This window comes from Lonchura striata, chromosome 20, assembly GCF_050655825.1.
Source record: "Lonchura striata isolate lonStrDom1 chromosome 20, ASM5065582v1, whole genome shotgun sequence".
Taxonomy (NCBI): domain Eukaryota; kingdom Metazoa; phylum Chordata; class Aves; order Passeriformes; family Estrildidae; genus Lonchura; species Lonchura striata.
Window position 1 is genome coordinate 7,751,236 of NC_140722.1, and position 27,412 is coordinate 7,778,647.

At 65.5% G+C, this 27,412-nt stretch overlaps 1 protein-coding gene across 3 annotated transcripts; it reads right to left on the reverse strand.

Moving 5' to 3' along the window:
• Window positions 1-388: 388 nt before the first annotated feature.
• SLC12A5 (solute carrier family 12 member 5) lies at window positions 389-27,247 on the reverse strand. Of its 3 annotated transcripts, XM_021540879.4 has the most exons (27): window positions 20,657-20,850; window positions 13,781-13,875; window positions 13,417-13,548; window positions 13,059-13,205; window positions 12,414-12,468; window positions 11,418-11,548; window positions 11,043-11,284; window positions 10,753-10,964; window positions 8,757-8,924; window positions 7,694-7,792; window positions 7,475-7,532; window positions 6,667-6,841; window positions 5,749-5,867; window positions 5,354-5,452; window positions 5,141-5,260; window positions 4,901-5,005; window positions 4,644-4,812; window positions 3,610-3,805; window positions 3,360-3,529; window positions 3,127-3,258; window positions 2,853-2,960; window positions 2,557-2,679; window positions 2,290-2,477; window positions 1,926-1,940; window positions 1,237-1,370; window positions 631-739; window positions 389-492 (listed from the first exon to the last, which is right to left on the reverse strand). In XM_021540879.4, exons 1-26 carry the CDS (start codon window positions 20,706-20,708, stop codon window positions 648-650), a joined length of 3,336 nt encoding a protein of 1,111 aa, XP_021396554.1. In that variant the 5' UTR covers window positions 20,709-20,850; the 3' UTR covers window positions 389-492; window positions 631-647. The 3 variants fall into 3 exon arrangements, with proteins under 3 accessions (XP_021396554.1, XP_021396555.1, XP_085414234.1); XM_021540880.3 differs by lacking the exons at window positions 389-492; window positions 20,657-20,850 and adding an exon at window positions 27,100-27,247 and having other exon boundaries at window positions 500-739; XM_085558108.1 differs by lacking the exons at window positions 389-492; window positions 1,926-1,940 and having other exon boundaries at window positions 500-739.
• Between the last annotated feature and the right edge of the window lie 165 nt (window positions 27,248-27,412).

Consider the following 27,412-nt stretch of genomic DNA (forward strand, 5'->3'; position numbering starts at 1 on the left):
AGCCGGCGCTCCAGAGGCGGCGGCAGCGGCGAGGCGGGGCTGTCCGGGGCTGGCGGGGCTGGCCGGGGCTGGCGGGGCTGTCCGGGGCTGTCCGGAGCTGGCGGGGCTGGCCGGGGCTGGCGGGGCTGCCCGGGTCGGGCGGGGAGCGTGCAGCGCTGCGGGGCAGCCCGGGCGCCGCTGGGGTGGGAGAGGAGCTGGGGCCGCTCTCCGGTCGCAGCGCCTCGCAGGGAGGCAGGGGCACGTCCAGCCCAGTCTGTGCAGGAGCAGCAGCACGGTGGGGCCAAGGTCCCTCGGCACAGCCGCCCTCCTGCCCGGCCGGGGCTGCGGCTGGGGCGGGGCTGGCCCGGCCGGGGCGGGCGGCGGCAGCGCCGGGCTCCGGTGCTCGGTCCGCGGTTCACTGTATATATTTATATATAAACAAGGACAGCAGTGCTGTGGTGTTGCAATGAGGAACAGCTGCTCTGGTGCTGGATGCTCCCGGAAGATCTGGTGCTGCAGTTCGAATGGAGAGATCAGGGGCACGGCCAAAGCCAGGAGAAGGTTCTGCGCACCGGCTGCCATCCGGCCTTCCCTCCTCCCCTCCGGGGCGCGGTGCAAAGGGGTGGCGGGGCTCTCGGTGTGCAGACAAACCTCTCTCGCGCCGTCTTTCAGGAGTAGATGGTGATGACCTCCCGGCCCCCACCACGCACCAGGAGCACTCTGTCCAGATGCTCCGTCAGCACCTCCAGGAACTCCATGTCTGTACAGTTGTCAAGGAGGACAAACTTCACACTTGGGGAACATGGGGACAACCCTGTGCCATCCCAGCCCAGCCCCAGCTGAGCCTGCAGCATGAACACCTCCACACCAGAGCCAGGAGCTGCTGGGGTCAGTCCCAAGCCAGGGGGCCAGAGAAGCCCACCCATGCTGGTGCTGTGCGATGGGGATGGTGACTGAGCCAGCAGATAGCTGAGCCCCACAGACCTCTACCCAGGCCCCTGTCATGTGCCACTGCACTCATGGGTGTGGGCGCAATGTCATGTGGTCCCACCACCCATCACGCGCTGGAGGGACAGGCTGGTGCCAATGACAGCTGCTGGACCCAGCCAGGAGCAGGAGGTATGGGGGGGTCCAAGCTCAGGAACGGACCTGTGCCACTTGGCACTCACCTAAAAGACCACCAGTTTTGGGGAAGACATGGCCCCTGGTCCCCCTGGCATAGAGGGGTTTTGATGACTGGCCCCACAGGAAGGATACAGTTCTCATCCCCTTTCCGGTTACGGGGAGGCCCTGGCATGTTCAGCAGGACCAGCTTGGCATCCTGGGACTTCTTCACAATCACCTCATTGAGCCTCACAGCCGTGTGCATCCTCCGCACGTTGGACTGGTTCCTGTGGGCGACAGCACGTGTGAGCACGGGACAGGCACGGTCAGCTCCAGCCCACGCCAGGCCCCAGGGGCCACAGGGCACACTGGCCTCCTGCCCTCGGGCACTGCAGGCTGGGCTGCAGCACAAACTCGGGGTGCAGCAAGCTTTGCCAGGCACTGCGCTGGTGACTCTGAGCCTGCAGCAGTAGCCATGAGCTGCAGGGCCACGCACAGAGCCCATGGGCAGTGACAACCACGGCTGCCCGAGGCCAGGCCACGGGGAAGTGAGCAGGAGCAGACAGCACAAGTGGGTGCCTGAGCCCAGGCTTGCAGGGAGCTGCTGGCAGCATAGCAGGGCAGACGAGGAGCGTGTGGTGCGGGCAGTGCACGGTGCACGGGGCTGGCAGCCAGAGCCGCCGCGCGCCACGCGGGTGAAGTGTCTGGCACAGCAGCTGCCACGGCTCACCGAGCCACCCTCCTGCACAGGGGCAACCCCAATGGCTCCCATCATGCTGTCCCATGAGCACAACCCAGCTCCCTCCATCCCAGCCCCGGCACCCAACCAAACCCAGACTTACAGGTTCTCCCACTCCCTGCCAGGAGCATGATGGGGTCGGAGAGAAGAGAGAGAGAGAGGGAGAGAGAGAGAGAGAGGAAGAGAAATGTGGTGAACACTAGGTGGGCACCCCCACTCCCCACATCGCACCCAGCCTGGGCACCCCATCCCTTGCCAGCACAGTTCTACACAAGGATCCCTCCCCACTTGCCCCCAGCCCCTCTGCAAGGGTGCACTCAGAGCACCCAGGGTGCCTGACCACTCCTCAGGGCAAGGATCAAGTTCGTGCAGCTGGGGCCCTGCCTGCACCCGCCTGGCTGGGGCAGGCAGGGACAGCCAGGATCATAGGGCATGGTGGGACAGGGTGGCAGCATGGGGGGCCGTACGGCTTCATGCTGAAGAAGTCTTTGATGCCCTCAGGGCTGACAGGGCTCTTGCTCTTGTTCTTCTCAGCAACGGACTTCTCCTTGGTCCAGGTGAGATGCACCTTCTCAGGGGCTGCCTCCACCTCATCACCAGGAGACTGAGAGCTGCTGGAGAAGGTGGTGGCGTTCTTGTCATGAATTAGTTGGACCTGCAGAGGAAAGAGGTGAATGATGGGCAGGGCCTGGGTGTAGCTACCTGCCTGACAGTGTCTTGGTACAACCCCTCACCTCCTCCTCTGGCTTCTCCTCGCCGTCGGCAGCCTGCTCCTCAGGGACGTTCAGGCGCAGGCGTGTGTTGGCCGGGTTCTTGCGCCGGATGGAGCCACGGGACTCATCCGTGATGCTCTGGATCTGTGTGGGAGAGGTCAGCCAAAGGAGTTGGGCACAAGAGGGCTTGGCTGGGCAGAGCCTAGTCTGAAGCCCAGTTCTCCATCAGGATGAGCACACAGAGCTGCAGGGCAGCTAGGTTCACATCAGAGCCACCACAGGGGTCAGAGCCCACCCAGCCTGTCCTGCAGCCTCACCTCCCGCTCCCGCTCATTCTTGGTGAGGTGCATTTGTTTGAGGATCTGGGAACGCTGCTCCATCACCAGCGTCTTCTCATAGGTGTAGGCAGAGATGTCGCTCTCGTGCTGTGGGGGGAACAGGAGAAATTTGGAGCAGGGTAAGCTGTACCGACTGCTCCCATCTCGGCCCAGCATGTCCCCCCATGGTGCTGTGTGCCCCACGTCAGGCTCTGTCTGGCTCTCCCATGCACAGCACCCCTGACTGCAGCACATGCCCTGTCCCAGCACTCACCATCTCCACCACCTCCACCTCTGCGGTGATGCGCAGGTGGTACAGGAACGTGGTCAGGTCCTTCTTCATCTGGATGCTGTTGTCATCCATCTGTGCCACCGTGAAGATGCGCATCTTGCACTTACGCCACACCTGCGAGGGACGGGGGAGGCTTGGGCACGGCTCGACGGGGACGGCCCCAGCCCCGGCCCCAGCCCCGTGCCACAGGGCCCAGCACCGCGGCTCCAGCCTACCTTGTGCTGCCGCAGGAGGAAGGGCAGCAGCATCAGCATCCCCCCATCGTGGACAATCCACCAGACGTCGATGTGGCCCTCCGAGAACCGCTCCTGGTTGCCCGGAAACATGGCAACATTCTTGGCCACCAGCAAGGCCAGATGCCCAGCTGTGGTCTCTCGCACCAACTCTGGGAGGGGAAGGGCCACGTCAGCCAGGGCAGCTTGCAGCCCCCCAAGCCCGGCAGTGTCCACCCTCCACGGTGCCTACCAATGAAGTTCCTCCAGGTCTGGTGGTCCTCCTTCTGGCGCCAGCTGCGGGGCCAGCCCACCAGCACTGTGTTGTGCTGCAGCCCGCCCAGCCCGCTGGACTGGATGAGGTGGGACATGCCATCCCGCAGGTTAGAGGAGATCACCACCTGACAAAAGCCCTTCACCTTCTCCGCTTCCATCAGGCGCCGGATGGACTGCAGGGGAGAAGGAAGTCAGAGATCCCAGGGCCTCGGGGATGGGCATGGATCACAGGCACAGCAGCTGCCAGGCCCAGCAGTGGCCCAACCCAGGCCAAATGAGGTACAGGGTGCAGGATGTGGGGTACAGGTCCTCGCAAGGTGCCTGGGTGTCTGTGCCCCATGGCATGCCAGTGGCTCTGGGCCAGGGGGTGATACCCAGCAGTGCACAGAGCTGGCACACAGCTCTGCACCGTGCAGAGTGGAGGGTGTCCTTGTGCCAGGGCTCTGACAGGTGGCAGAGCAGCAATTAGAGTTATTTACTCAGAGAAATTATAACATGTCTGCATGGGAGAGAAACTGTTTGCTTCCGAGGGCTTAATCTCATTAATGTGCCGCCCCGCGGGTGCAGGGGGTGGGGAGTGCTCTCACTCTGGCAGGGAAAGGCTCATCTCCCACCTTGCCTGGCACCAGGGCCACAGAGACTGTGGCAAGGGTTGAGGCTGAGGAGTCTGCTCAGCCCAGCAGCACGGCAGCCCCTGGCTGGGCACTGTGCTGTGCTGTGACGTGCCATGCTGTGCCAAGCCCTGCAGCAGCTGGCCAAGACTGGGACCAGTGCTTGGCTGGTGCCAGCATCTCTGGGGTCTTGGAGGGGAAGAGGAGTCCAGAAGTCCCTGTGGTATGGTGAGCATCAGTGAAGCATGGAGTCCTCAGGCTCTGCCTGATGCCACTCAAAAGTCCTCCAGACCATCCCAGGGCCACCAGCCCTGGCCATGGGGCAGAAACAGCCCTGGGGACGTGGGGACCAGGAGCACCTACTCCTGGCACAGCCTGCCCCAGTGCAGGCAGCTCTCACCTCCTCTGCTCTCTGTGCCTGAGGATGGTTGTCCAGGAAGGTCCCTTCTAACACAGAGGCCACGATAGTGAGGCCCTTCCCAGCCTTGAGCTGCGACGTGAAGGACAGGAGCTGCGGGTGCACCACATTCTGCTCCTGATCCCCACGGACCAGGACCAGCAGCTGCGGCCTGGAAGGAGGGTCCTGCAGTCAGTGCCCGAGCCCAGCTTATCCCTGCCCCAGAACCCTCAGATCCCCATCTCCCTGCCCAGCCTCACCTCCAGTTTTTGGTGTGCGGGGGCCCTTCCTCCAACCGCAGCAGGGCATAGCGGGCTGCACTCAGGGACAGGCCCCGGATCCCATCGCCCCACTCCTTCTCCGCCCTGCAGGAACCAGCAGCACATAAGGGATGCCCATGGTTCTGGCCACAGAGCACCACGCTGGCACCCTGGGACAAGCTGAGAGGCCATGCAGCCATGGGGGCTGGCCAGCACCTGCGGCGCCGTGGCCTCCCTTACCCGCGGTACTCAATGTATTTGTAGATGAGGCCAGCGATCAGCATGGCCACCAGTGCGTAGTACCAGGAGCAGATGAACATCAGCGCCAGGCAGAGGCTCATGCCCAAGAAGGACAGGGTCCTGCAGAGGGCACAAAGCTGTCAGCATGCCCTGGGGCCCCCACACCGGGGTGTCCTGGGGTGTCCCTGTGCTGCCCCATCCAGCCCGGCTCACCAGTGGTAGTAGCGGAAGCGGGGCCGCCAGTTGGGCGTCCGCAGCAGCGTTTGCACCGCACACGCCAGGTTGACAAACATGTAGCACATGAGGAAGAACCTGCAGGAGAGAGCAGGGGGCTGAGTGGGTGCACTGTGTGGGACTGAATTCTCCAAACCTCCTGTCCCTGGGGAGGCCAATGTGGGAGCAGGCCCTGCTGATGGACAGAGAAGCAATGCCGTGGACAAACCAAGCCTCAATGCTGGCCAAGATGTGACCCCGGAGTTCCTGCAGGGTCTCCTCTTCCCAGGCAGGGGCCAGGGCAGCAGGTGTGCTCCTCCCTCCCCCCGAGGAGCAGAGACCCACACACGCCACCCGCTGCTTGTGAAGGTGCGGGTCGACAGCACGCTGCCTACATGGAGAGGATGGGAGCCACCTCGTCCAGGGAGGCGATCAGGATCCCGATCTCGCAGATGCAGGCTGTGAGCAGCAGGGCCCATGTCGGCTCCCCGTTGGCTTTGCCATGGCCAAAGACCTGGAAGCAGGGGGAGAGTGGCACATCAGGCTCTGCGCTGCCCTGTAGCCCTGGGCAAGGGTACCCAGCGCAGCCTGATGAGACTGGACCCTCCCATATACCCAGCTCCTGGCAGGAGCAGGGAACGCTGGGTGCCATGAGCTGGCACACGTCCCATTGGAATCTGCCAGGGCAGCAGTCCCAGGGTGGCTCCTGCTGACAGTACAGTCCCGTTCCCAGCAAATCCCGTGGCTCTCCCCACAGCCCCTCTGCCCCCAGCTCACAGCCTGGCCACAGCCAGCAAAGCCGGGCAGCCTGCACTAGGGACGGACACACAGCCAGGGGACAGTGGCCCCTGCTGCGGCTGCGGGTCCCGGGGAGGGGGCCGGGGGATCGTGTCCGGGCGCATTAGAGGGTGCGGGCGGCGCGACAGAGAGCTCGGGCTGGGGCTGGCAAGGAGAAGGAGGGAGGATAAAATTAGCCCGCTCTTCCCTGGGGGGAGCTGTCGGGTTGGATTTGGAGAGATGAGGTTGTGGGAACGCGTCTTCAGAGAGCAGATAAAATATGAAGCGGCACGGCAGCGGGGGGGAGGGAATTCTGACCTTTCCCGACACTCTCCTCCTACCGATACCGCAGCTGGAGCCACCACGGCCGCCCACCGCCGTGCCGGTGCCGGCGGGATGAGGGCAGGGAAGCGGGGCTGCTCCGGCAGGACGGGGCAGGGAGAGGCAGGGTGGGGTCCCACCCACTCGTGCTGGTGGGGTCTGCAGCCAGAGTGGGCGCTCAGGGTGGGGAAGCACCGGACTCGGGGGTCACCTACCCTGAGGAAGGGTACGATCCCATCCCTGGAGATGGCCTGCAGGAGGCGGGGGGCTCCGGTGAGACTCTGCAACCCAGCCCCACAGGTGGAGAAGAACGAGCCAATGACAATGACCCACGGGGACGGCCACGCCAGGGTGCCAACCACCAGGTTCCCGTTGACAGCCTCACCAAACCTGCGGGACATCAGCATCACCTGTGGTTCTGTCCCATGACTGAACAGCAGCACAGCGGCACAACCCAGCCCCTCACAACAGCACCACTCTGGGGGGATGTGACATAACTGGGATGTTGACTCAAGGGGGGAGCAATGGAGCAGGCTCAGAGGTTGCCAGGGGTCTGTCCTCATCCCTGTACCCGTTTTCATGGCAAAGGACAAAGGCAGGTATGGGACAGGACTCCTTGTCCCTGTGCCAGAGAGAGCAATGACGATGCATGCAGTTGGAACCTGTTTGTGTTGGTGCTGGCGACCCAGAAGTGTCACCTGCCACGTGCGGTGAGCAGGGCTGCCCCAGATAGGCAGGAGCACCGGCAGCCCTGCCTGTTGACAAACAAGTGTCTGCCTGCGGCCCCGGAGCGGGAAGAATGCAGCAAACGTGGATAGCTGGGGTGCACACAAGCCCCCAGTGCCTGTTACAAGCTCCAGCCCCCCTGCCCAGTGACACCCACGAGCTCCCCAATGCTCCCATGTCTGCCCAGTGCATCCTGGTTGTAGCCTTCCCCACATCTCTGCCTGCCCCTGGGACTGCCCCTGCCCCACCCTGTTCTGGGGGGCTGACTGACTCTCCCCATGGCCTTGGGACACTCACTTGTCACGCAGGACGACCCCCTCGATGCATGCTCCAAAGAGGACAACAGAGCTGATATCTGCCAGGTAGTCAAGGATAGCCAGGAGGATGCAGAGTCCCGCCTGCCCAGCCAGTGGGTGCTGGGACCCTGTCCCAGTGAAGCACCAGAGCTGATCTGCCCTGCAGAGCCCACCCACTCTCAGCCCCATAGCCCAGGCTCAGGAAAGCCCTGAAGGATACAGACGGCAGAAGTGGTGGCAATGGCCAGGATGGTGCCCGTGGGGATGGACTTCTGGGCATCCCGCAGGTCTCCAGAGCGGTTGGACCCAGCCATGATGCCTGGGGAAAAAGGGGGTGGTGTCAGGGGGAGCAGAGCTACAGTCCATACCTGTCTCAGACACCCTCCTGCCAGGCACCGTGTGAGCCCTGGGCACAGCAGGGCACGGCTCGGTGTGTGCCAGGATGGGAAGCAGCCATGATGGGCAGCGGAGAAGGCGCTGCTGCTGCTTGGGGTACCCAGCCTGCTCTTCTCATCCCCCCCCCAGCACTTCCCCCCCTACCCCAAACCGCAGTCTGAGGCCACTCAAGGATTAGGCTCAAAAGCTCTCAAGTGCCTTGTCTCATTAGCCCTTAATTAGCTCAGGCAGGGACGGTGGCTGCCGCAGGGGCAGGGACAGGGTCCAGCCCCGACGTGGCTCTGGGAGGGCAGGAGGTCACGCAGGGACACGGCTGCACGGGCGGGCTCGGCACAGCCCGAGGGATGAGCCGTGCTCCGGCCGCCGCAGCAGCCGGGGCGGGACCCCACGGCCCGCGGCACCGGGGGACAGAATCCCGCAGAAACCGGGAAACCGGCACCTGCTGGTGGATGCGCAGCGGCAGGGAGGGCAGCGGAGGCCGAGCGGCTGCCGGGGACCCCGCAGCGCCGGACCCTCCCGCGCTCGCCACGCCCGGGGCGACCCGGGGGCTCCCGCCGGGCTGGTCCCCGGCGGAGCTGCAGGGGAGCCCCGGAGGCTGCGCCCCGCTCGGCTCCGCAGCGGGACTGGGGCGGGGGGGGCTCCTCTGCCCCCGGAGCGCTAAAAATACCGAGGCGGCGGGACGTCAGCGCACCGGGCGGCACCGTCAGATCTGGAGCGCGGGCGGCTGCGTGGGAGGCGATGGCGGCCGGCCGCCCCCGCGACGCCGCTGTCACCGCCGCACCCGCGTGGGGGTGGCACGCGTGGGGCCCCGCCGAGCACGCCCGGCGGAACGTGCCCGGTGTGCCCGCCGTGCCCGCCGCACCGAGCGGGGCCGGCGGCACTCCCACCTGTGACAGAGGGGAAGTAGATGCCCACGAGCAGGGTGAAGTAGGATGTCATGTCGCTGAAGACGTAGGGCTGGTCCATGTCCACTGGGGTGTCGGGGGAGCTCACTGAGGGCAGCCCCCGCTTCTCCACGATCACGCCCTTGGTCAGGTATGAGCTCCAGAGGTTCTCTGTGAGGAGGGAGGAGCCCGGCGGTGACGCCGGCATGAGATGCCCACAAGGCCCCATACCCAGCGCAGCATCCCCCCCGCACAGGGATGGAGCCGGGGGTCTCTGGTTCTCCCACCCCTTCCCCAGCCTCACTGAGCAGCCGGCTCAGGCAGCAGATGGGGACACGGGCATCCAGAGGGTGAGGATGGCAGCACAGGTGGGCAACCAGAGCAGGCTCATACTGCTGCTGGCAGCGTCCCCACAAGATACTGGAGCAGCTGACATGGGATTGCAGTAGCAAATAATTAAGAGGGTAATATAATTAATGCTGATCAACACAGGTTTAAGGGAAGTGGATCGTGTCAAAGTAACTTGATAATGTTTTTGATGGGATTATGAGTGCGGGGCTGATGTAACAGGCTTAGCGTCCCTCCGTGTGCTGCTTTGGCCGCAGATTGCAGAGAGAAACTGGAGCAGTGGAGAGCAGCCAGCACCGGGCAGGGCAGGCAGAGGCGACTGCCCTTGGCATGTCACTGCTGGGGGGCTGCAGAGAGGAGCAGCCAGCAGCCCCCAGCACTGAGCCCCCTTCATGGCTGCTCACAGGTGACAGATGGGGCTGGCAACCCATATTGGCCTCTCCTGTCTCATCCTCACCCCTCACCTAGGGCACAGCAAGCCCCAGTCATCTCTGCCAGGGTCAAACTGTACCACCTGTCTTAAGATGCTGCTGGGTGGGTCACCCTTGTCACCAGACACCCCAGAGTGGGTCCTGGCTCTGTCCCAATTCCCCCAGTGCAGGAGCGTTTGCTGCCTGTTGCCCTGAGAGACCAGCTGGGTGAGTGGGGGTCTGCACCCCCTCCCCGACAGCAGCAGCATCACCAACAGGAGCAGGTTCCACCCAGCAGCCAGGAACTCCTTATCTCACCCAGAACACCTCAGAGTGCAACATCATCGGGAGGCTCACAAACACCCTGTGACTGCACTCCACTAATCACGGTCACAGCTGCAGCCCTGAGCACCACGTGCTTGGCTAAGTCTGACCTCCCATGCCTGTGTCCACGCAGACACCACGGCAGGATGGCTGGGGCAGCCCCGCAGCCATCAGGAAGGACTGATATTGCTCTTGGCTCTGCTACTTTCCTGAGTTTCAACAACCACTCCAGCATGGGGGTCTGCAGACACCCTCTGAATGTGGCACAGAGGATCAGCCTCTGCCACCCACTGCTGAGCATGAGCACCTAGCAGATATACCAGCATCTCCAGAAAAACAGGTCACAAGTGGCTCCTCCCAGCAAATTCACCCATCTTTCTGTGGTCCTGGCCACTCTCCCAGCAGGGCTGTAGCCACAGTAGCTAAATGGCCCCAAGGGGTGATCACTTCTCTCAAAACCTCAAATCAATACCAGCCTTTCCAAAGGCCAAGAGGAAGCAGAGGATTTATTCCTCCCCAGCCCTTGGGCATCATTCTGAGCCACCCCACTGGCTGACACAGACTGCGTGCAGGTGGCTGCAGCACCCTGCTCTGTCACCCAGTGCAGGAGTCTGTCCTACTGCCTGGCACAGCATTAGCAGAGCTCACTGTGCCTCAGAGCAGCCCCCAGCAGGGATCTCCCACATGTTTTCTCACCTGGACCCAGCCCTGTTTGCCCCCACAATACCTGACATGGCTAAGGAGCCATGCTTAGGAGGCCTCCCACAGCACACCTCCACCAGCCCTGTTGGCAGAGCTGCCCAGCAGGCACAGCCACTGCCCCACCACAGCTCCCATGCACTTCCTTCTCCATGCTTCCATTCCCATGCCTTCATGCCCACGCCCATGCTCCCATGCCTCGGCTGGCATGTGCTCACCTTGGATGAGGCCGCTGGCAGCGCCGGGGATGCCCTCGATCTCAGTGACGTTGTTCATGCTGAAGTACTCATCGCAGGTCGCATTGAGGAAGCGGGAGGTGCAGAAAAGCTCCCAGAGCTTGGAGCCAACTGTCTCGTTCCCCTCCACCACCATCTTGGTGCAGAGGTCGAAGCCGTGGCGTGAGAGGGTCCTGTTGCCCAGGAGGCAGATCCTGGGGGGACACGGGCACTCAGCACTCAGCATTTGCATGCCCCAGCCCTGCTGCATCCCTGCAGGACCCCGTACTCACGGGAAGCTTGGTGGGTCAAAGGCCGATTTGATGACACCAGCATAGATGGCAAGGATGGAGAGGATGACACAGCCCAGGAAGACCAGGGCAAATTTGTTGACATACTTGACACCCACGAAGACCACAGTGGCCATGCAGGTCAGCACGCAGGTGCCATACACACGCATGTTGTTGAGCATCGCGGCCGCCTCCCCGCTGGCATCCTCTGCCTTGAAGATGGCCATGGCTGGGAAGATGTAGGCCTGGGAAAGAGTCATGGCATCACCACCTGGCTAACAGCCTGCAGAGGGGCCCCAGGGGAAGGGTCCTTCAGGCCCCCTGCCCTGCCAAGAGCTGAGCCCATGGCACTGCACAAGGCAAGCACCAGGTACTTACCAGCAGGATTTCGATGGTGCCCAGGATGTACATGGCACCGGCAAAGGTGGTGCCCAGGTAGAAGCAGAGCCCCACGGCCCCACCAAACTCAGGTCCCAGGGAGCGTGAGATCATGTAGTAGGAGCCACCCGCTGTCAGAGAGAGCAAAAGTTGGTCCCAGCCAGACCCCAGTGACACCCTCAGCCCTGCCAGGTATCCCAGAGGGCAGGCTGGAGCCGGGATAGCCATGGGCCCTGCTCCAGCACTGAGCAAGATGCAGAGCAGCAGGAGTGACCACACTGGCAGTCATTCCCCAGCAGCCCAGCAGCCAGGTGCAATGACCAATGGCACAGGTGTTCCCTGGACACCAGACAGGAGCTGGAGCCCCAGGGACCTGGGCCATACCCTGCTCCATCCTCCCAGAGGAGCCCTTAGAGCTGGGCCGCCAGGATCGATGGTCCCGCTGCGGCAGCAGGATGATAAATAGCTTTAATTACACCCCGCGTTGAGCTGTCAGTGCTGCGCCCAGCCTGGCGCAGCTCACGGCTCCCCGGGGCTCTGCAGGGCTGGCATGTTCTGGGGGAGGCAGCCAGGGCACCCACCGGCCAGACCCCACGGTGCCTCCTGCGGGGCAGAGCCCACGCACAGCAGCGAGCCCGTGTCCGGCGGTGGGAGAGCCCATCCCATCGCCCAGCCCGCGGCACTCGGCACGCCCTGCTCCCATCCTCCTGCCGGGCGCCTCCCGGCTCCCCGCGGCCTCGCCAGTCTGGCGGAGGGAGGAGCCGCGGCTGGCGGCTCTCGCTGCCATCTGCACCTCGCGGCTTTGGGGACGGGTGGCGGCTCCAGCTCCGCGCTCCCCCGGGCCGTGGGGATCCCGCGCGGGCTGGTGGCAGAAGGCCGGGGAGCGGCTGGCGGCCCCGGGGATGCTCTCTGGGAAAAGCCCCTGCAGCCACCCCACCCGGCAGGGAGCAGCTGCCCGCACACGCGGCACACGCACGGACGTGGGCTTGGCTCTACCTGGCACCACACCGTTGGTGGCGATCGCACTCATGGAAATGGCCGTCAGCATGGTCTGCGGGAAGAAACACGGCGTGTTCAGGAGCTGGGCAGAGGGACAGGGCAGTGGAAGGGAGAGCTGGGGCCATGCTAGGACATGGGGCTTCCCGGGGTCACGCTGAGATGTGCCACAGGGCAGGGATGCCCAGGGAGGATGAATGGATAGGTGCATGTGTGGATGGACAGGCAGGGCTGTCAGCTGGCAGCACAGCTGAGAGAGCTGAGCCCTTGGAGGGGTTGGCAGCGTGGGGTGGCTCAGGCTGCCCAGGACACTGGACAAGGCCAGCCCTCCCAGCCTCTGCCCTGGGGTGACTGTCCTGGCACGGTGGCTTTCTGCATGGTACCAGAGCAGGGGACCCCCGGCACATCCCCCTATGGTAGCTGTGATCTGGGTCACCATTTAAGCACCATTCCACTGCTGATTCCTTTGGGAAGCTGAAGGCTTCTCCTTGCTCTAAGTGGGGCAGGAGCTAGGGCAGGGGCAGAAGCTGGGGCAGGGCATGGTGGGCTGGCAGCTAGTGCACCTCTCCATAGTGCAGCCAGCCAGACTGGTGACCCCAGGCCATGGGCAAGGCCAGTGAAGGCTTATACAGCTCCTAAACTCACGCAGGAGCAGCAGAGGAAGACCATGCAGAATGACTCCATGATGCCAGCGATCCCCACCACCCAGGTGAGACGCAGGAAGAGGATGACTCCAAAGATGTTCTGAAGGCAGGGCAGGTAGACACCCATGAAGGTGCCCATCCGTGGGGCCTGTTGAGGGAACAGCAGTTATCAGAGCACAGGGGCCTGGCTGGAGAGGAGCAAGAGGTCCCAGTCCTCCCACAAAGCAGCCAGGAACTCAGGGTACAACTGCCCCGGCTGAGGCTGAGGGGTCCCCTGTTCCCATGGCAGTCTATGGCCTGGCACTACACAGGCAAGGGCTGGAGAGGAAGGGAAGGTTACCTCCTCCCTAAGTCCTCACCTGCACTGGCTTCTTCTTGCCTCCATCATTGTTCTCAGCCTCCTCATGCTCCCGGCTGCCCTGTGGCAGGTTGGTGTAATTGGCCAGTCCACTCAGCAAGGACGAGACCATAGGGCTTGTGTCCATCTCCTCCTGTGGAGAGCAGATCCCGAGCTGTGAGGACAGCTCTTTGGGACCCCAGCCAACCCCAGGAGACCTCACCAGATGCTACCCCACTGCCAGCCCCTCCAGGAATGGCTTTGGCAGTGTGGCAACCCTGGCCTGGGGCTCTGGCACGTCCCAGTGCCTGGGGTGCAGGCTGGGTGCTGTGGGACAGCTGCTTAGCTCAGCTCCCTCCCCTTGCCCCACTGCCTGCATGCCCTACCTCGAAGAGGGCCATGTTCTTGCCATCGTACTCCTTGCCCTTCTCCAGGTCCGTGCTGTTAATGAAGGGGCTGCTCTCCTTGGGATTGCCATCGCCTGCAGAGACACCACGGAGTCAGTCAGGCAGCCCCTGCCCCACCCACACCTGCAGAACATCCACCCCACAGGGTCACCGCTGTGAGGGCTCACGGCTGCCCGTGGCTCCTGCAGGAGAGCTGCCAGGGCTCGTGCCCAGACCCAGCACAGGCCATGCCAGGCCAGCATCCCACCCCCAGCACCACCTCCCCACCACACACGGGCAGGGGCTGCCATCCCCGGGAGCCACACGCTGCCCTGCCCGGCCGTGCTGACACGTGGAGCCGCCGGAGCGCATCCACGCAGTGAGGCAAGCAGAGTGGAGCCGGAGGGAGCCCTCGGGCGCCATGCACGGCAGCCATAACTCACAGGTGCCTGCGGGTGAGCGCTCTGGGACTGCCCTCAGCCCTGCGTCTGCAGGGCAGGATCTGGACAGCTGCTCAGCATCAGCACGCAGGGAATGGTCCCGGCACAGTGCCTGGAAGTGGGGCGACTGGCCAGGTGTCTGGTTCTCCTCCCAGACATGCACCACAGCAGTGGGGGCCACAGGGCAAGAGATGGTATCATTGAGAGCAGATAGTGCCCGGGGCAGTGGAGCCACCCACAGCACTACGAGGCCCGTGGATCTACCAGGACAGGGGCCACAGCTACTCACTGCATTAATGACCTAGTGCAGAAGAAACCTGGAGTTGGCTTAATAGCGATGAAAACAGCTGAGCTGCAGAGCAGCAGAAATAAATCAAGATGGAAATGGAGCAGCAGTGAGGATGGTGCTGCCGGAGCAGCATGGCTCCAAGAGAAGGGCCAGAGCAGAGAGGGACCAGGGCATGGGGGCCAGGAGCCAAAGGACACAACCCTGGGCAGAGCAGCTGAGGAGGCACCCACAGCACAGGGAAACCTGGGCAGTTAGGCTAGTCCCCAGCCCCAGTGGGGAGAGAGAGGTCCCCTGCCACACACCCATCCCACCACCACAGCCCTGCAGCCAGAGCAGTCACACTGCCACTGGCCACCGCACTGCTGGGCAGGTTGCCCACATGGGCAGGGTCAAAGATCAGCTCCACACCTTGGGACCAGAGAGAGAACTGCTGCCTCCAACATCCATCAGCATGAAGCCCATGAGGGCCCCAGGGCAGAGGGATGGTGGCCTAGCAGTGTAGTCACCCACTCATGGAGGCAGCCACAAGATAAACCCTGCAACCATTTGGAGCATCCTGGTCCTTTGAGGACTGCCATTCTCCTGTCAGTTGACTCATATTTGGGATCCTGGAAGCCCGCGTGCAGCAGTGATTCACCATCTGCAATTCCCTGGCAGACAGGGTGCTCCTGGCTGACCAGGAGGTGAAGCCTCAGATGCTACAGGTGACACAGACCTGTGGGCTGGTCCCAAACTCCCACCATCCCTGGGCTCCTCCAGCATGGGGCAGTGGGGCAGCAGTGTCCCTAAGGGCACAGCCAAACACTGAGGCACAGCTCACAGGCTCCTCTTGTGCAGGAGTGGTCGTGGCAGTGGCACTGGGACACCCTGGCCCACAGGCTTCTCTCCAGAGTCCCCTCAGACACACCCAGCAGCTTAGGTTGCACCATGGCATGTGCCTGCCCTGTATCTCCCACAACAGGTCTCATCACGAACCTCATGCGCTCCTCGCTCTGTGTTTGGTCTAAAGCCCACTGAACCCTGGTGTCATTAGGTAACAGCAATGGTGTGAGCTGGCAACCACCCACTCACCACGGCTCTTGCCCACCTGCACCAGCTCTGGGGACCACACTGATGTGAAACATCCACCACGCTGACAGGACACCCCCCCAGGCTGATGCTGTGACCATCCCCAGTGTGGTGACACAAGGGTGCAGGAGCAGGGGTGGCTGGAGCTCACCTCCCCCTTGGGGCTGGGTGGCACCGGGGGACACGCGCGGCTTGGCAGCGAGACGTGCTCGAAACGTGGCAAGGCTCTGGGACCCCTCCGGGAGAACGGAGCCCGCGGGGGCCTCGCCTCACCGCCTGGTACCCAACCGACGACATCACCGTGCAGGTTTCCATGGCAACGGCGAGCCACGGCCGCCTCGGCTCCCGCTCTTATGTAACGGCGCTGGAGCCGGACGCTGGCCCCGCGTGGCACCCGCGCTCCGGCCCACCGGCGCCCCACCGACGGCGCGGCCGGACCCCCGGCCCCAGCCCACCCCGACCCCGCGGGACTGCCCTGCTCGGCTCCACACGACAGGCGCCAGCAGCACCCCGGGGTGCCCAAGCTCCAAGCCACGGCACCACAACAGCACCCACGGCTCGCAGTCCCTCCTCCCCCGCCTCTGGCCAGCGCTCTCTCCTCACGCCGGGGCCACGGCCCGTGCTGGCATCGCCCAGGCTGCTGGGGCTGGCCCGTGGCGCAGGAGCCCCTCGCCCCTCGCCCGGCGATGCTGCTGCGAGGAGCAGCACTGGGAGAGGCCCCGGGCTGCTGAGCATGAGGATGCAGCACGGCTCGGGGAGACTCTCGGTCTCCCACGTCGCTGCAGCCCCACAGACTGGAAGGAGTTAAGCACCAGGGCGCAGGGTCCCAGGTGACAAAGCGCTCCCGCTTCTGCTCCTGCTCCTGACGGAGACCATTTTGCCGCAGCGGGGCTGGTGCAGCCTCTCCCCGGCAGCCGCCTCAGAGCCGTGGTCTGAAGTCAGGGGCAGCCAGGGCAGGCAGGAGCAATGCCCCCGGCCCTCACCTGCCACTGCCACGGCCAGCCCTGCCCGGCGGCACAAACGGGGCGCTGCCTCCCGGCCCTGGGGACACGTGGGACAGCCAGTCCCAGCAACGCCCACAGGGCTGCCCCTGCCCTGCTCCGCCAGTGCAGCCAGGACACAGCAGAGCAGGGCCGGAGCGCTGCACCGGGCTAGCAGCCCCAAGGCAGCAGCCGAGCCAGGAAAGACAGTATGAGCTGAGCAGAGCAGAGCAGAGCCGAGCCGAGACGAGCCGTGCCAGGCTTCGATCCCGGCGCTCAGCCGCCCCCCTCCCAAGGGATCACTCAACACGAATCGGCCTTTTAATTTGCTGCGGCGGCTGGAAGGGCTGGCAGCGGGATCGCTGGCAGGAACCCGCAGCCCCGCCGTGGGCACCGCGCAGCCCCACTCTCAGCAGGGCTTCCACCAACCTGTCTGCCCGGGGCAGCCCAGAGCAAAGGCGGCAGCGCCGAAGGACCGTCACAGCACCCCCGGAGCCCCCCAAGGCAGCGCTCAGACAGCAGCACCAACCACAATTTGATCTTCTAATGGCTTTTTACTTAGCCCTAAATTGGGTTGGGAAGCGTCATGTTCCTTATTCCAAATCCTCGCTAATCGCTTTACACGGCGCAGGGCACTGAGAACTGGCTGGGGTAGCCCCAGCAGCCACCCCCCCCCACCACGGGCTAATTAAGCAGAGCTGCTGCCAAGGCTGCTACCCGACCACGGCCGGCCCGTCCCCTCCGCAGCATCCAGAGCACAGGGAGCCCCAGCCAGGGACATCGGGCACGAGGGCTGCGGCACTGCCGGGAGGTGCAGTGGGTGAGGGGGCCCGTGGCAGGAAGCCCCGACCTCAGAGCCCTCTGCGCCTCCATCTGTGCTCCTGCACAGGGCTGCTGACAGCTCCGGAATCCCCCGTGCCACCCCCACGCCAATCCCCTCAGCCCCAGGGGCAGCAGCAGTGCGATGGCTGCTCATGGCACTAGGGATGCCCTGGCACTCCCCTGGAGGTACACAGGACACCTTGACTTTTGCCACAGGACACCTGGACTCCCGGGGCTCTGCCTGCAGCAAGGGGCACCCCAGGGTGACCCCAGCAGGCCAGCGAGCACATGGACGAGCACGTGGCCCTGGCTGATGTCCCCAGCTGCTGCCGTTTTGCAGGAGCTGCTGGCCAGGGAGGCCACGCTGCTGTTCTGTCACCTCCGGCTATCAAGGGGACTTGGCTGTACACACACTGCCTGGCCCTGGGCTGTTGGCCGGGGGTGTCTAAGGCAGATGGGGATGGCCAAGGTATTCTTATAGCAGTGGCATCTCTGTGCCCACCCAGCTTCCTTCTACCCTGCACAGGAGTGTCTGAGAGCTGCTCTGGGGAGGGCGACCCTTGGAGAGGCCACACAGCCCTTGCAGCCCCACTGAGGCAGAGACCACTGATGATCAGAGCAGTGCTGGCTCGTGCTGGCAGTGTCACAGCAGAGCCAGCACCAGCTGCAGCATGTCAGGGGAGCAGGGGTGAGGGTCAGGGGTGGGATGGTGGAGTAGGATGCTTCCCCCATCCCAGGGCTGCATTTTCCCCCTCCAGCCAGCAAGCACACCCACTGGCCTTTTGGGCTGGATTCCTTCACAGCCTGACCCAAATTGGACCAACTGCTACTTCAGACCTATCCTCTTCCTTCCTAAACCCAGGATTATCCTCCCTTTGATCAGCCGGCCCTGCAGCGCAGGATTTCCAGCACAGGCGTTTTGGCCGGCTGCATTTAAACAGCTTCCCTGATTCTCTGACAGTGCAAGCCCTGCCTCAGAAATGGCCGTGGACACAAGTTCCATCAAAGCTCCTGGTCCTGGATCTGGGCTCTCCAGGCTCCCCCGTGTCCCCGGGCTGGGTGTCAGCACGGCACCCTGCAGTGGGGCTGCGGCTGACATCCCAACACCCCAACCAGAGCAGTGCAAGGTGCCAGCCTGGCCACTGCAGGCAGCAGCCCTGCCTGCTCCCTGCTCCCACCATCTACCCAGAGGGTCTGCACTGGTCCAGCCCTTGTTGGGTTGCTGGGGCTGGAGCCCTTCAGTCACTGTCATGCAGCTCGCACATGCTGTCCAGAGCACGACCTGAGCAGGGATGCTGCTGACCTTTCTGACAAATAAGGCCTAAGTGGCACCCAGGGCTTTAGTGGTTGTGCTGGGCTTGGCAAGTTGCTGGAAAGCCAGCACTGGAGCAGCCAGGACATGTGGAGGGGGCCCACTGGCAGCTTTGCTACCCAACGAGTTTTCCATGGTCCCTGCAGACAGACCTCACAATGGGAGTTCCGCTGACCCTTGGCATGGGGGGACAACCCACCCTCCTGCTGCAACCACTCTTGTCACAGGTGTGGGGAGCTCTGCTGAGTCCTTTCCTACAGACAATCCCTGCTCCCCCAAGTCCCCCAGGCCCCTGCTTCCTCCAGCCCTTCACCTGCTGTCCCACAGGGCACCATCTCGCCAGGCTCCGCTCCAGGGACAGTCTGCCTGGTCCATCTGTAGTGGCACTGTGTCCAGCCCTCCTGCCAGACCCCAGCATGGCTGCACAGCCTGCTGCCACGCCGCTGGCACTGCCGTGATGGAAATCAGTGAGTGGGAGAGATCCTGGTGCTGCAGAGGGCAAGGGGAGGGCAAGCGCCCAGGGAAGGGCACGGCTGGGGGCCAGTGCGACAACCTCAGCCCGGCAAGGTGCCCCCAAAAGTCTCCTGCCAGTCCTGACCTTGAGCAGAGCCGCAAATAAACATGCAAATAAACAGACCAGGGTCGGCAGAACAGAGGAATACTTAGAGCTTGTCTGTGGCTGTGCCCAGGGCCCCACTGTGGGCAGCCAGGACCCCCACAATCACTGCCATAGCCAGCCGTGTGCTCCCGGCTGGGGCTTTGGCAGACCCCACGAGGGGACCTGGAGAGGAGACTTGGCGGTGTCTGGGCGGGTCAGAGGGGCAGTGCAAGTCCTCCTGTGCACACACTGCATCCCCCTGGCTGCAGCCCACCCCTGTGCCCGGCAGGAACACCCGCAAGCACGGGGCCTGTGCTGCCCGGCTGCCTGGTGCTGGACGCGGCTCCGTGAGGAACGGGGACCCTCACACAGCTCGGTAGTGCCGGGTGCCGGGAGGGGCTGAGGCCAAAGCGCCAGCAGTGGCGGGGCTGCTGCGGGGCCGAGCGGCCCCGAGCCGGGGAGGACAGCGGCCCTGCGCCAGGGCTGCAGCGGGACGGGGCACGGCGCGGACTGGACCGGACCGGACCGGCTCGACAGGGCTCACTTTGGATCAGCTGGGCTCGCTTCGCCTCGGCTGGGCTCGGCCCCGGGACGAACGGCTCCTGCGGCCCCGGAGCAGGGCCCGGGCGGCCACTTCAGCACCGCGGACAGCGGCGGCCCCTGCGGCGGGGGACGGGGGAGGGCAGGGAGTGGGGGGCGGGAGCGGAGAAGGGAGCGGGGGGCGGCTGCCCGGGATGGGGAGGCGGCTGCCGGAGATGGGGGGCGGCAGAGGAGAGGAATGGGGGGGGAGGGCAGCGGGGGTGAGAGAGGCGATATAGAGAGATGGGGGGGCGGCAGCCGGAGATGGGGGGCGGCAGCGGGGAGGGCTGGGGGGGGGCTGCAGCGGAGATGCGGGAGGCAGGGGTGGGGGGCCGGCAGTTGGATGCGGGGACCTTTGCGGGGATCCCGGGCGGGCGGCAGTGGGACTGGTGCGGCGACTGGCAAGGGCTGTCCGGGAAGCGGCGGGGCCAGCCCCGCAGGGTCGCTCGGAGCACAGCAAGCAGCCCCCGCCCCGGAGAAGCCTCCTCGGTGAGCCCCGCACGGCTCGGCCGCACCGCCGCTTCCCGGGGCTGCCGCAGCGGCGGGAGTGCGGCCGGGGCTGCGCGGAGGCGCCGGGAGCGGGAGCATCCCCGCACCGCCCGCCGCAGCCCCGCGGGGCCGCCGGCCGAGAGCCGCCGTCGCGGCCGGTGTCGCTGCCTCCCGCTCGCCCCGCGGCACGGCACCCTCCGCCCCCGCTGCCCCCGGCTCCGCGCCGCTTCTGCCCCGCGCCCGGCGGGGGCGGCCGCCCCGGGCCGTCCCGCTCGTCGGTGCCGATGCCGGTGCCTCACCTTGGCTGGCGCCGCCGTCGCCGTCCTCGCAGTCGGTCAGGTTGTTCAGCATGGCGCCGGTGCCGCGGCCGCTCGCTGCCGCCGGAGCTGGAGCTCTCGCTCCGCAGCAGCCGCGTCCCCGCGCCGCCCCCCGCGCCGGTGGGAGGGGGCTGCAGTGCGGAGGCGCCCGGGCTCACGGCTCACGGCTGCTGCCGGCGGAGCCCAGCCCGGCCGCCCGCTTCATCACGTATGCGGGAGGCATTGCCCCCGCCGCGGCGGGGAGGGGGGGGCTCGGCGGCGCGGGGGGGCACAAAGAGCAGCGAGCAGAGCGGGGCCGCCTCCCGGCTGCGCCAGGCGTGGGGGGGAACTAGGGCAGCGCTGCGGGCCCGCCTGGAGCGGGCGGGACGAGACGGGACGGCCCCGCAACCGCACCGACCCTGCACCCGCCCCGGCCCCGAACCCCGCCTCCAGCCCCCGCACCCCGCACCGGCCCCGCATCCGCCGCCAGCGCCCGCACCCCGCACCGGAGCCCGCACCAGAGCCCGACGCAGCCTCGGGACCTGGAACACACTCGGGGTGCACAGAGGGGCAGAACCTCTGCCTGCGGGACGGACACCTCAGAGGCAGCTGAGGCCCGGGATGAAGGCAGCCCCTGCCTGCGAGGCCCTTGCCCCACGACGGGTGGTTCCCAGGTGGGGGCGGCTCCCGGGTGGGCAGCACCACGTCATGCAGGGGAGCCCTCTGCGGGCATCGGGGCCTTGGCCGTGGATGGAGACTCCTGCCCCAGTAGTAGGACGACCCAGGGCACCCGGGGAGGGGGGAACGTCCAGACCACCCCACAGTGGGGCTGGGGAGACAGCAGAGGTGACTGACCCTGCTCTGCCCAGCTGACCTGTAGCACAGGGAACGCTGCCTGCACAGGGGATCAAGCTTGATGTCACCTCCCCTGGTGACCAGAGGGCCAAGATCACACCCATAACAACCTTCTCAGACCTGGTGAAGGGATGCAATGGGGCCAAATCCCCAGGCCCTGTGCCATCTACGGGGCCACAGCTCTTGCAGCTGTCACCCACAGGGCCAGGGCACAGGCCACTCTTGAGCTGGGGTTGTAGAGGGACCCTGCAGGGCTGCCTGAAGCCCCCTGTTTTCTCATGCACTTAATCCAGGAGGATCCCCCAACCGGAGCTGGCTGCAGCTCCCGGCATCTCCTCCAGCACAGTCTGAGATCATGACAGCCCGCTGGCCTCCGTTACTTCTTGACGGCTGTAATTAATTGTTTACTTTCTCCTGGTGCGGAGCCAGCTGCTCCGCAGCGCGGATGCTCCCCAGCCTGACCTCGTGGCCGGGAGAGAGGCTCAGACCCCTCACCCCAGCCTGGCAGGCAGCACTGATCCCTGCCCCATGGCTGCAGCCCGGGACCTAGCATCCCTGGGGAGCTGCAGCAGCACAGCCCCAGCTCCATGGCAGGTGGCACAGGAGGGCTGCAGGGAAGATGGGCAGTTCAGGGTGGGCAACTCAGCATGGCCACCCCCTACCCAGGACGCTGTGTGGCAGTCATCACACGGGGCTGCCCCGGTCCAGCTGCAGCAGCACCAACCCCTCACTCCTGCATCCCTCAGCCCTGAGCAGCAGCCAGTGCTGGAGCAAGGGGCTGGCCCACTCCCAAGGGCTGGGACTGGAAGGAAGGGGTTTCAGAAAGGATGTAGTGGGCAAAACCACCGTCCCATGATGGCCTGGGAAGTCAGAGGGCACCCCCAATGCCCCCTAAGGAGCCTGTGGCTGGCCAGGAGGGCAGCAGGCCAGGGTCCAGCCAGCCATGGTGAGTGCCAAGCACCAGAGGGTGGTTTTTTGCAGGAGGCCACAGCGCGTGGGCTCGGCACAAGAGGGATTTTCCTACTAAAACAGATGCGGGGGAGGGAGCACGTGAAAGACCATTAATCCCCTAATCCCTGGATTATGGCTCCATTTCAGGGGTTGGGATTTGACGGCAGCACAGGGGGCTACGCTATCAAGACTGCATTGGCTTATCCTGTGCACCGGGTCCCATCAGCATGTGGGGACAAACTGAGAGTGTCTCTGAGGCAGAGGAGACTGAGGGAGCTTGATCCCCCAGCAGAGCACTGGCCTTAAACCCGGCCAAAATGCCCATGACTGGTGTATCTGGTGTGTCGAAAGGAGAGAGGTCTGGCACAGTTTGGGCATCATCCATGCCCTTGCATTGCCTGCAGTCATGCTGCAGGCAGCATAAGGGCGTGGGGAAAGAGGAAGACCGACACTTTTCCCTGGCCATGGAGTGGGGGCTCAACTGCAAGTGGCCCCTGAGTCTGAGTAGCAGGCAGGATGCTGGCACCAGGCCAGGCAGAGCATCAGTGCCCCACTTAACTGCAAGAGCCTGCCCAGGAATGACGACGGAGAGTGGCCAAGCCAAGAAGTATCCCTGCAAAATGTCCTGTACCCCTGCAGAGACTCCTGAGAATGTCCCAGAGCCCTCTGCACAGAGCCTGGGTGGGGGGAATGGTTCTCACAGATGTTCCCAGGGCCAGAATCCTGGCCGCTGGCCACACAGCCCTTGCCTGTCCTATTACCAGCAGCGGTCAAACCTCCCAGGAGCGAGACGCGTGCTGGAGTCACTGGGAAACCTCCTGAGGGCAGGGAGCGGGCAGCCTGGCAGTGTGCCACCCGGGCAGTGAGGGCGGCTGTGCTGAGGAGATGCTGGTCAGCACATTGCACTGCTGTGATCCCTGGGCACTGTCAACAGCCTGCCCATCGACATCCTGCCAAGATGGGACACCCCACACTGAGGGCTTGAGGCATGAGGACAAGCAGCTCCCAGGAAAAAGAAGAGCTGGGGCAGGAGAGACCGCAAGACGATGGAGGTGCAGCAGGACAGAAGTGCAGTGATGCCAGCCAAATGTCGTAGCAGGGGTTTTGCATCACAGTGTGCCCTCACCACGCTGTCCTGACAGCCCCATGAGCCCAGGGGCAACACATCCCGCAGCGCCTTGGCAGGATGCAGTGCTCTTGTTCATCTCCATCCAGACAGGTCAAGGCCCTGCCACCAGCATGGGGCAAAAGCAGAACCCAGAGCTGACACGGGCACCAGCTGGGACTTGACACCATGGAGGGAGGTACAGCATCCCGTGGGGCTGGGTGGGGAGCCATGGGAGCCACTGCAGCTGCCTGAGGCTGAGAGCAGAAGGGCAGCAGTGGGGCAGGGCTGGCAGAGCCATGGGGCAGGGCTGTGAGCTCCTGCGTCACGCGAGCCCAGCACAGTGTGCAGCTGGCGCAGCATCCCCAGCTGCCCTTGCCCAGATGTCTTGCCAGCAGCAGGGCCATGGCAGTGGGCAGCTGGGCAGCCTGGCACAGGGATTAGCAGCAGAGGCAGCCTCCTCCCACCAGGCCCTGCTCCTGGAGACGCAGCTGAGGAGCCCCCAGGCAGCCCTGTGCCAGTTGCAGTACCCTGGGGATTCCAGGCAGCCACTGCTGAGCCAGGGCCAGAGGGCCCAGTGATGGCCGAGGAACAGCTTCATGGCCACTTGCCAGCCGCTGCCAGAAGGGTTTGGGTGCAGGATCAGCTGATGAGGCACTGAAGTGTCCTGTGTCCCACATGGCAGCCCTCCCTCAGCCACACAGCCCGTGCAAGGACCTCCACTCTTGGCACCCCACTGAAGCACCTGTGGTGTGTTCAGTGGCATGGAGACTCTTTGGGAAAGCTACTGCAGGCAGCAGATGGGGCTTTGGCTGCTCCAGCCCCCTGGCAGCATCCCACCCCCCCACATCACGGGCCTCTAGCTGCTGCACACCCTTGGCTCATCTAATGATACCCCAAGGGCACCCAGTCTTCACAAACCTGACCTGAGTGTCTGCGAGGGGGCTGGAGGAGATGGGAGGGCTGGGGGAGCCTCCTCAGCACCCCCTGTCCCTCACATGTACCCTCTGTGCTCGGTGCCCCAGGTGGGGGTCCTGCCCCTCCCTTGTGCCCCAGCTCTTCTCGGCAGGGGCCCTGCAGGGGGATGCAGCCAGGGCTGCTGGGGTCCCTATTCTACCCAAGCCCCCTCAGGCCTCCCCTCCCACCCGGGGCCAGCCTCACACGACTGCCCCACAGAACCCTGTCCATGACTTATGGCCCACAGCCCCGTGACCCCAGGGGGGCGAGAGAGCTGCTGAACCCCCTCAGCACCGAGAGCCACGGCAAGGGTGACACCGGGACCGGTTTCCATGGCAACGAGAGGCTCCTTAACTGGTTGGTTCCCATGGCTACTGACGCCGAGCCCGAGCGCCCGGGACACGGAGGGGCTGCGCGGTGGGGATGGATGTTCCGGTGCCCTCTCGGGCCAGGGCGGCTGCCCCACGGGCAGCGCACCGGGCACGGGGGCAGCCGCCCCACGCGCAGCCCCCGGGAGAGTGCCAGCCCCAGGGTGGGTCCCAGGTGGAGCACATGGATCCGCGGTCCCGCGGGGCCCGGCCCGCGCCGCGCTGGCGGTGGGACCGGGTCCCCGCGGGACAGCGGCACCGGCGAGCCCCGGGGCGGGGCCGGGAGGGGCACACCCCCACCGGAGCCCTCCCGGCCCGTTACCGCCCCCTGGCGGCGCCGCGCAGCCCTGTCCGCCCCCGCCCGCACGGACCCGCACGGACCCGCACGGACCCGCACGGACCTCGCCAAGACCCCGCGCAGCCCTGTCCGCCTCCGCCCCCGTCCGCACGGATCCCACTACCCGGACCAAGCCCTGCATCAGGCCGTTCTCCTGCAGTGACCCGCGCCCGGCCCCGAGGCCCCCGCGGCGGCGCCCTGTCCGTACCCTGCCCCGCCCGGCACCGGCCGGTCCTTTGCCGCCGCCGCCGCCGCCGGGGGCTGAGGTCCCTCCTCAGCGCCACCCGCCTGGGGCCGCTCCCGGGCAGTGCCTTCCCAAAGGGCGGCCCCGGGAGCCACAAGGCGCCCTCAGCACGGCGCCAGCTCACGGACGAGCAGGGACCGTCCAGCTGGCCCGGGGGTTCCCGCACCGCACCGGCACCACGGCCGGCTGCAGCCTTCGCTCCCGCACTGCTCCGAGGTCCCCGGGATCTCCGTCACTCTGTCCCCCACGCATGACACTGACACGGGGCCAGGCAACACCGAGCCCAGGGCCGAGCCCAACGACTCCCGGGACCACTCCTGTCCAGAGCTCCTGCCTGCCATCCGCAGCCCTGCCAGTCCTGGAACCACCAGCCCCATGCACCCCCTCCCATTCATCCCCCCGGGAGGCAGCATCCATGGTCCCAGTGCTGTGGAGAAATGTGGGATGTGAGGAATCCCTGAATGCTGCCAAGCTCTAAGTAGCCACCCTGCCACTGGCGTGACCATCCCACAAGACAGGGCACCTCCAGCAGGACCAGCCACTGGCTGTCCTCTGGGAGGGAACAAGGTCACAACTCAGCTAAAGGACGTGTCCCTTGCTCCCACCACGGCCACTCAGCATGCCCACCCCAGCTCCCTGCAGCTCCCCACCAGCAAAAAGGCTGCCAAACCTAAGAGCTGTTCCTGGAGGGCCCCAGAATTCAGCCACAGCCTGGCTCATCATGATCCGCTCCACTCCAACACAGCCCACAGGCCAGGCCCAGCTGGCCCAGCTGCCATAAAGTGACAAGTGGCCCTGCATCCCCTTGCCACTGGATGCAGCCCTACATCACCCACGCCAGTGTGATCCTAGACAGGGCCCCAAAGGCCAGAGCCCACTGACAGAGGCACAGCCCAGCCTGGTGTCGTGGTGTCTGTCCGGCTGCTCGCGCCTCCCACCCGCGCCCTTCGCCGAGGGTGCAAGGTCACAGCTCCGGCAGCACAGCTCCGGTGCTGCCGTCGGCCGGTTTTCTGGGATCGATACAGCTCCGGTGACAGCAAAGCCCCACCGCCACGTCCCCTGGGCACCGCGGGGCGATGGCTGCCGCCTCCAGTGCCTGTGCCTATAGCAGCCCAGTGGGCACTGCTGCATCTGAGGGCTGGCTACAGCTTACCCTCTCCCGGCTGGGCAGCAGCCACCCTCCACCATAGCTCCCTAGGGAGCAGTATGTGACCTCGCACCCGCAGCCGACCCACAGCTGTAACCCCGCTCCATCCCGCCGCCGCTCCGGCAGCAGCAGGGCCTCACTCCAACAGCCCCCGGTATGGGGACGGAACAGGGGAGCTCCCTGAAGAGCGGAGGCCGCGGGGAAGAGTCTGAGACGAGGAGTGCTGCCTGGGCGGGCGGCTGAGCCCCACTCCCTGCTCTGCACCTCCCATCTCCCGGATCTCGCAGCTCCGTGCCATCCCTACTCCGGGGGTCTGCACTGCCTCCGAGGGGCCAGCTCCGACCGCAGCTCCGCACCCCCCGATGGCCCGGCCCTCCTCGCGGACCCTCCCCGCGGACCCTGTCCTGCCCCGCGGATCCTCGTCGCGCACCGTGTCCCGCCTCCGGAGCCTCCCCGGGCCCCCCCTTGCCCCCGGCGCTCACCCCCGCCGCCGGTGACGGTGAACCGCCCGCTCATGGCCCCGTCGTCGCCACAAGTGGCTCCGGCCCCGGCGGTCGCTGAGCGCGGCCCCGCCGGGCGCTGACCGGGGTCCTAGTGCCCGCGGCACCGCCCGCCGCGCCGCCCCCGCGGCCGCAGGGCTGCCTCCAGCCCGGGCGGATCGGCTCGGCCGCGCTCCGGTCGCCTCGGTTCGGCCCCCTTCGGCCCAGCTCGGCTCGACTCGACGGGACCGGACCGCTCCGCCACGCCCGGCCGGTCCCACAGCCGCCGCCGAACTGGGACCGTGCTCCAACGGGA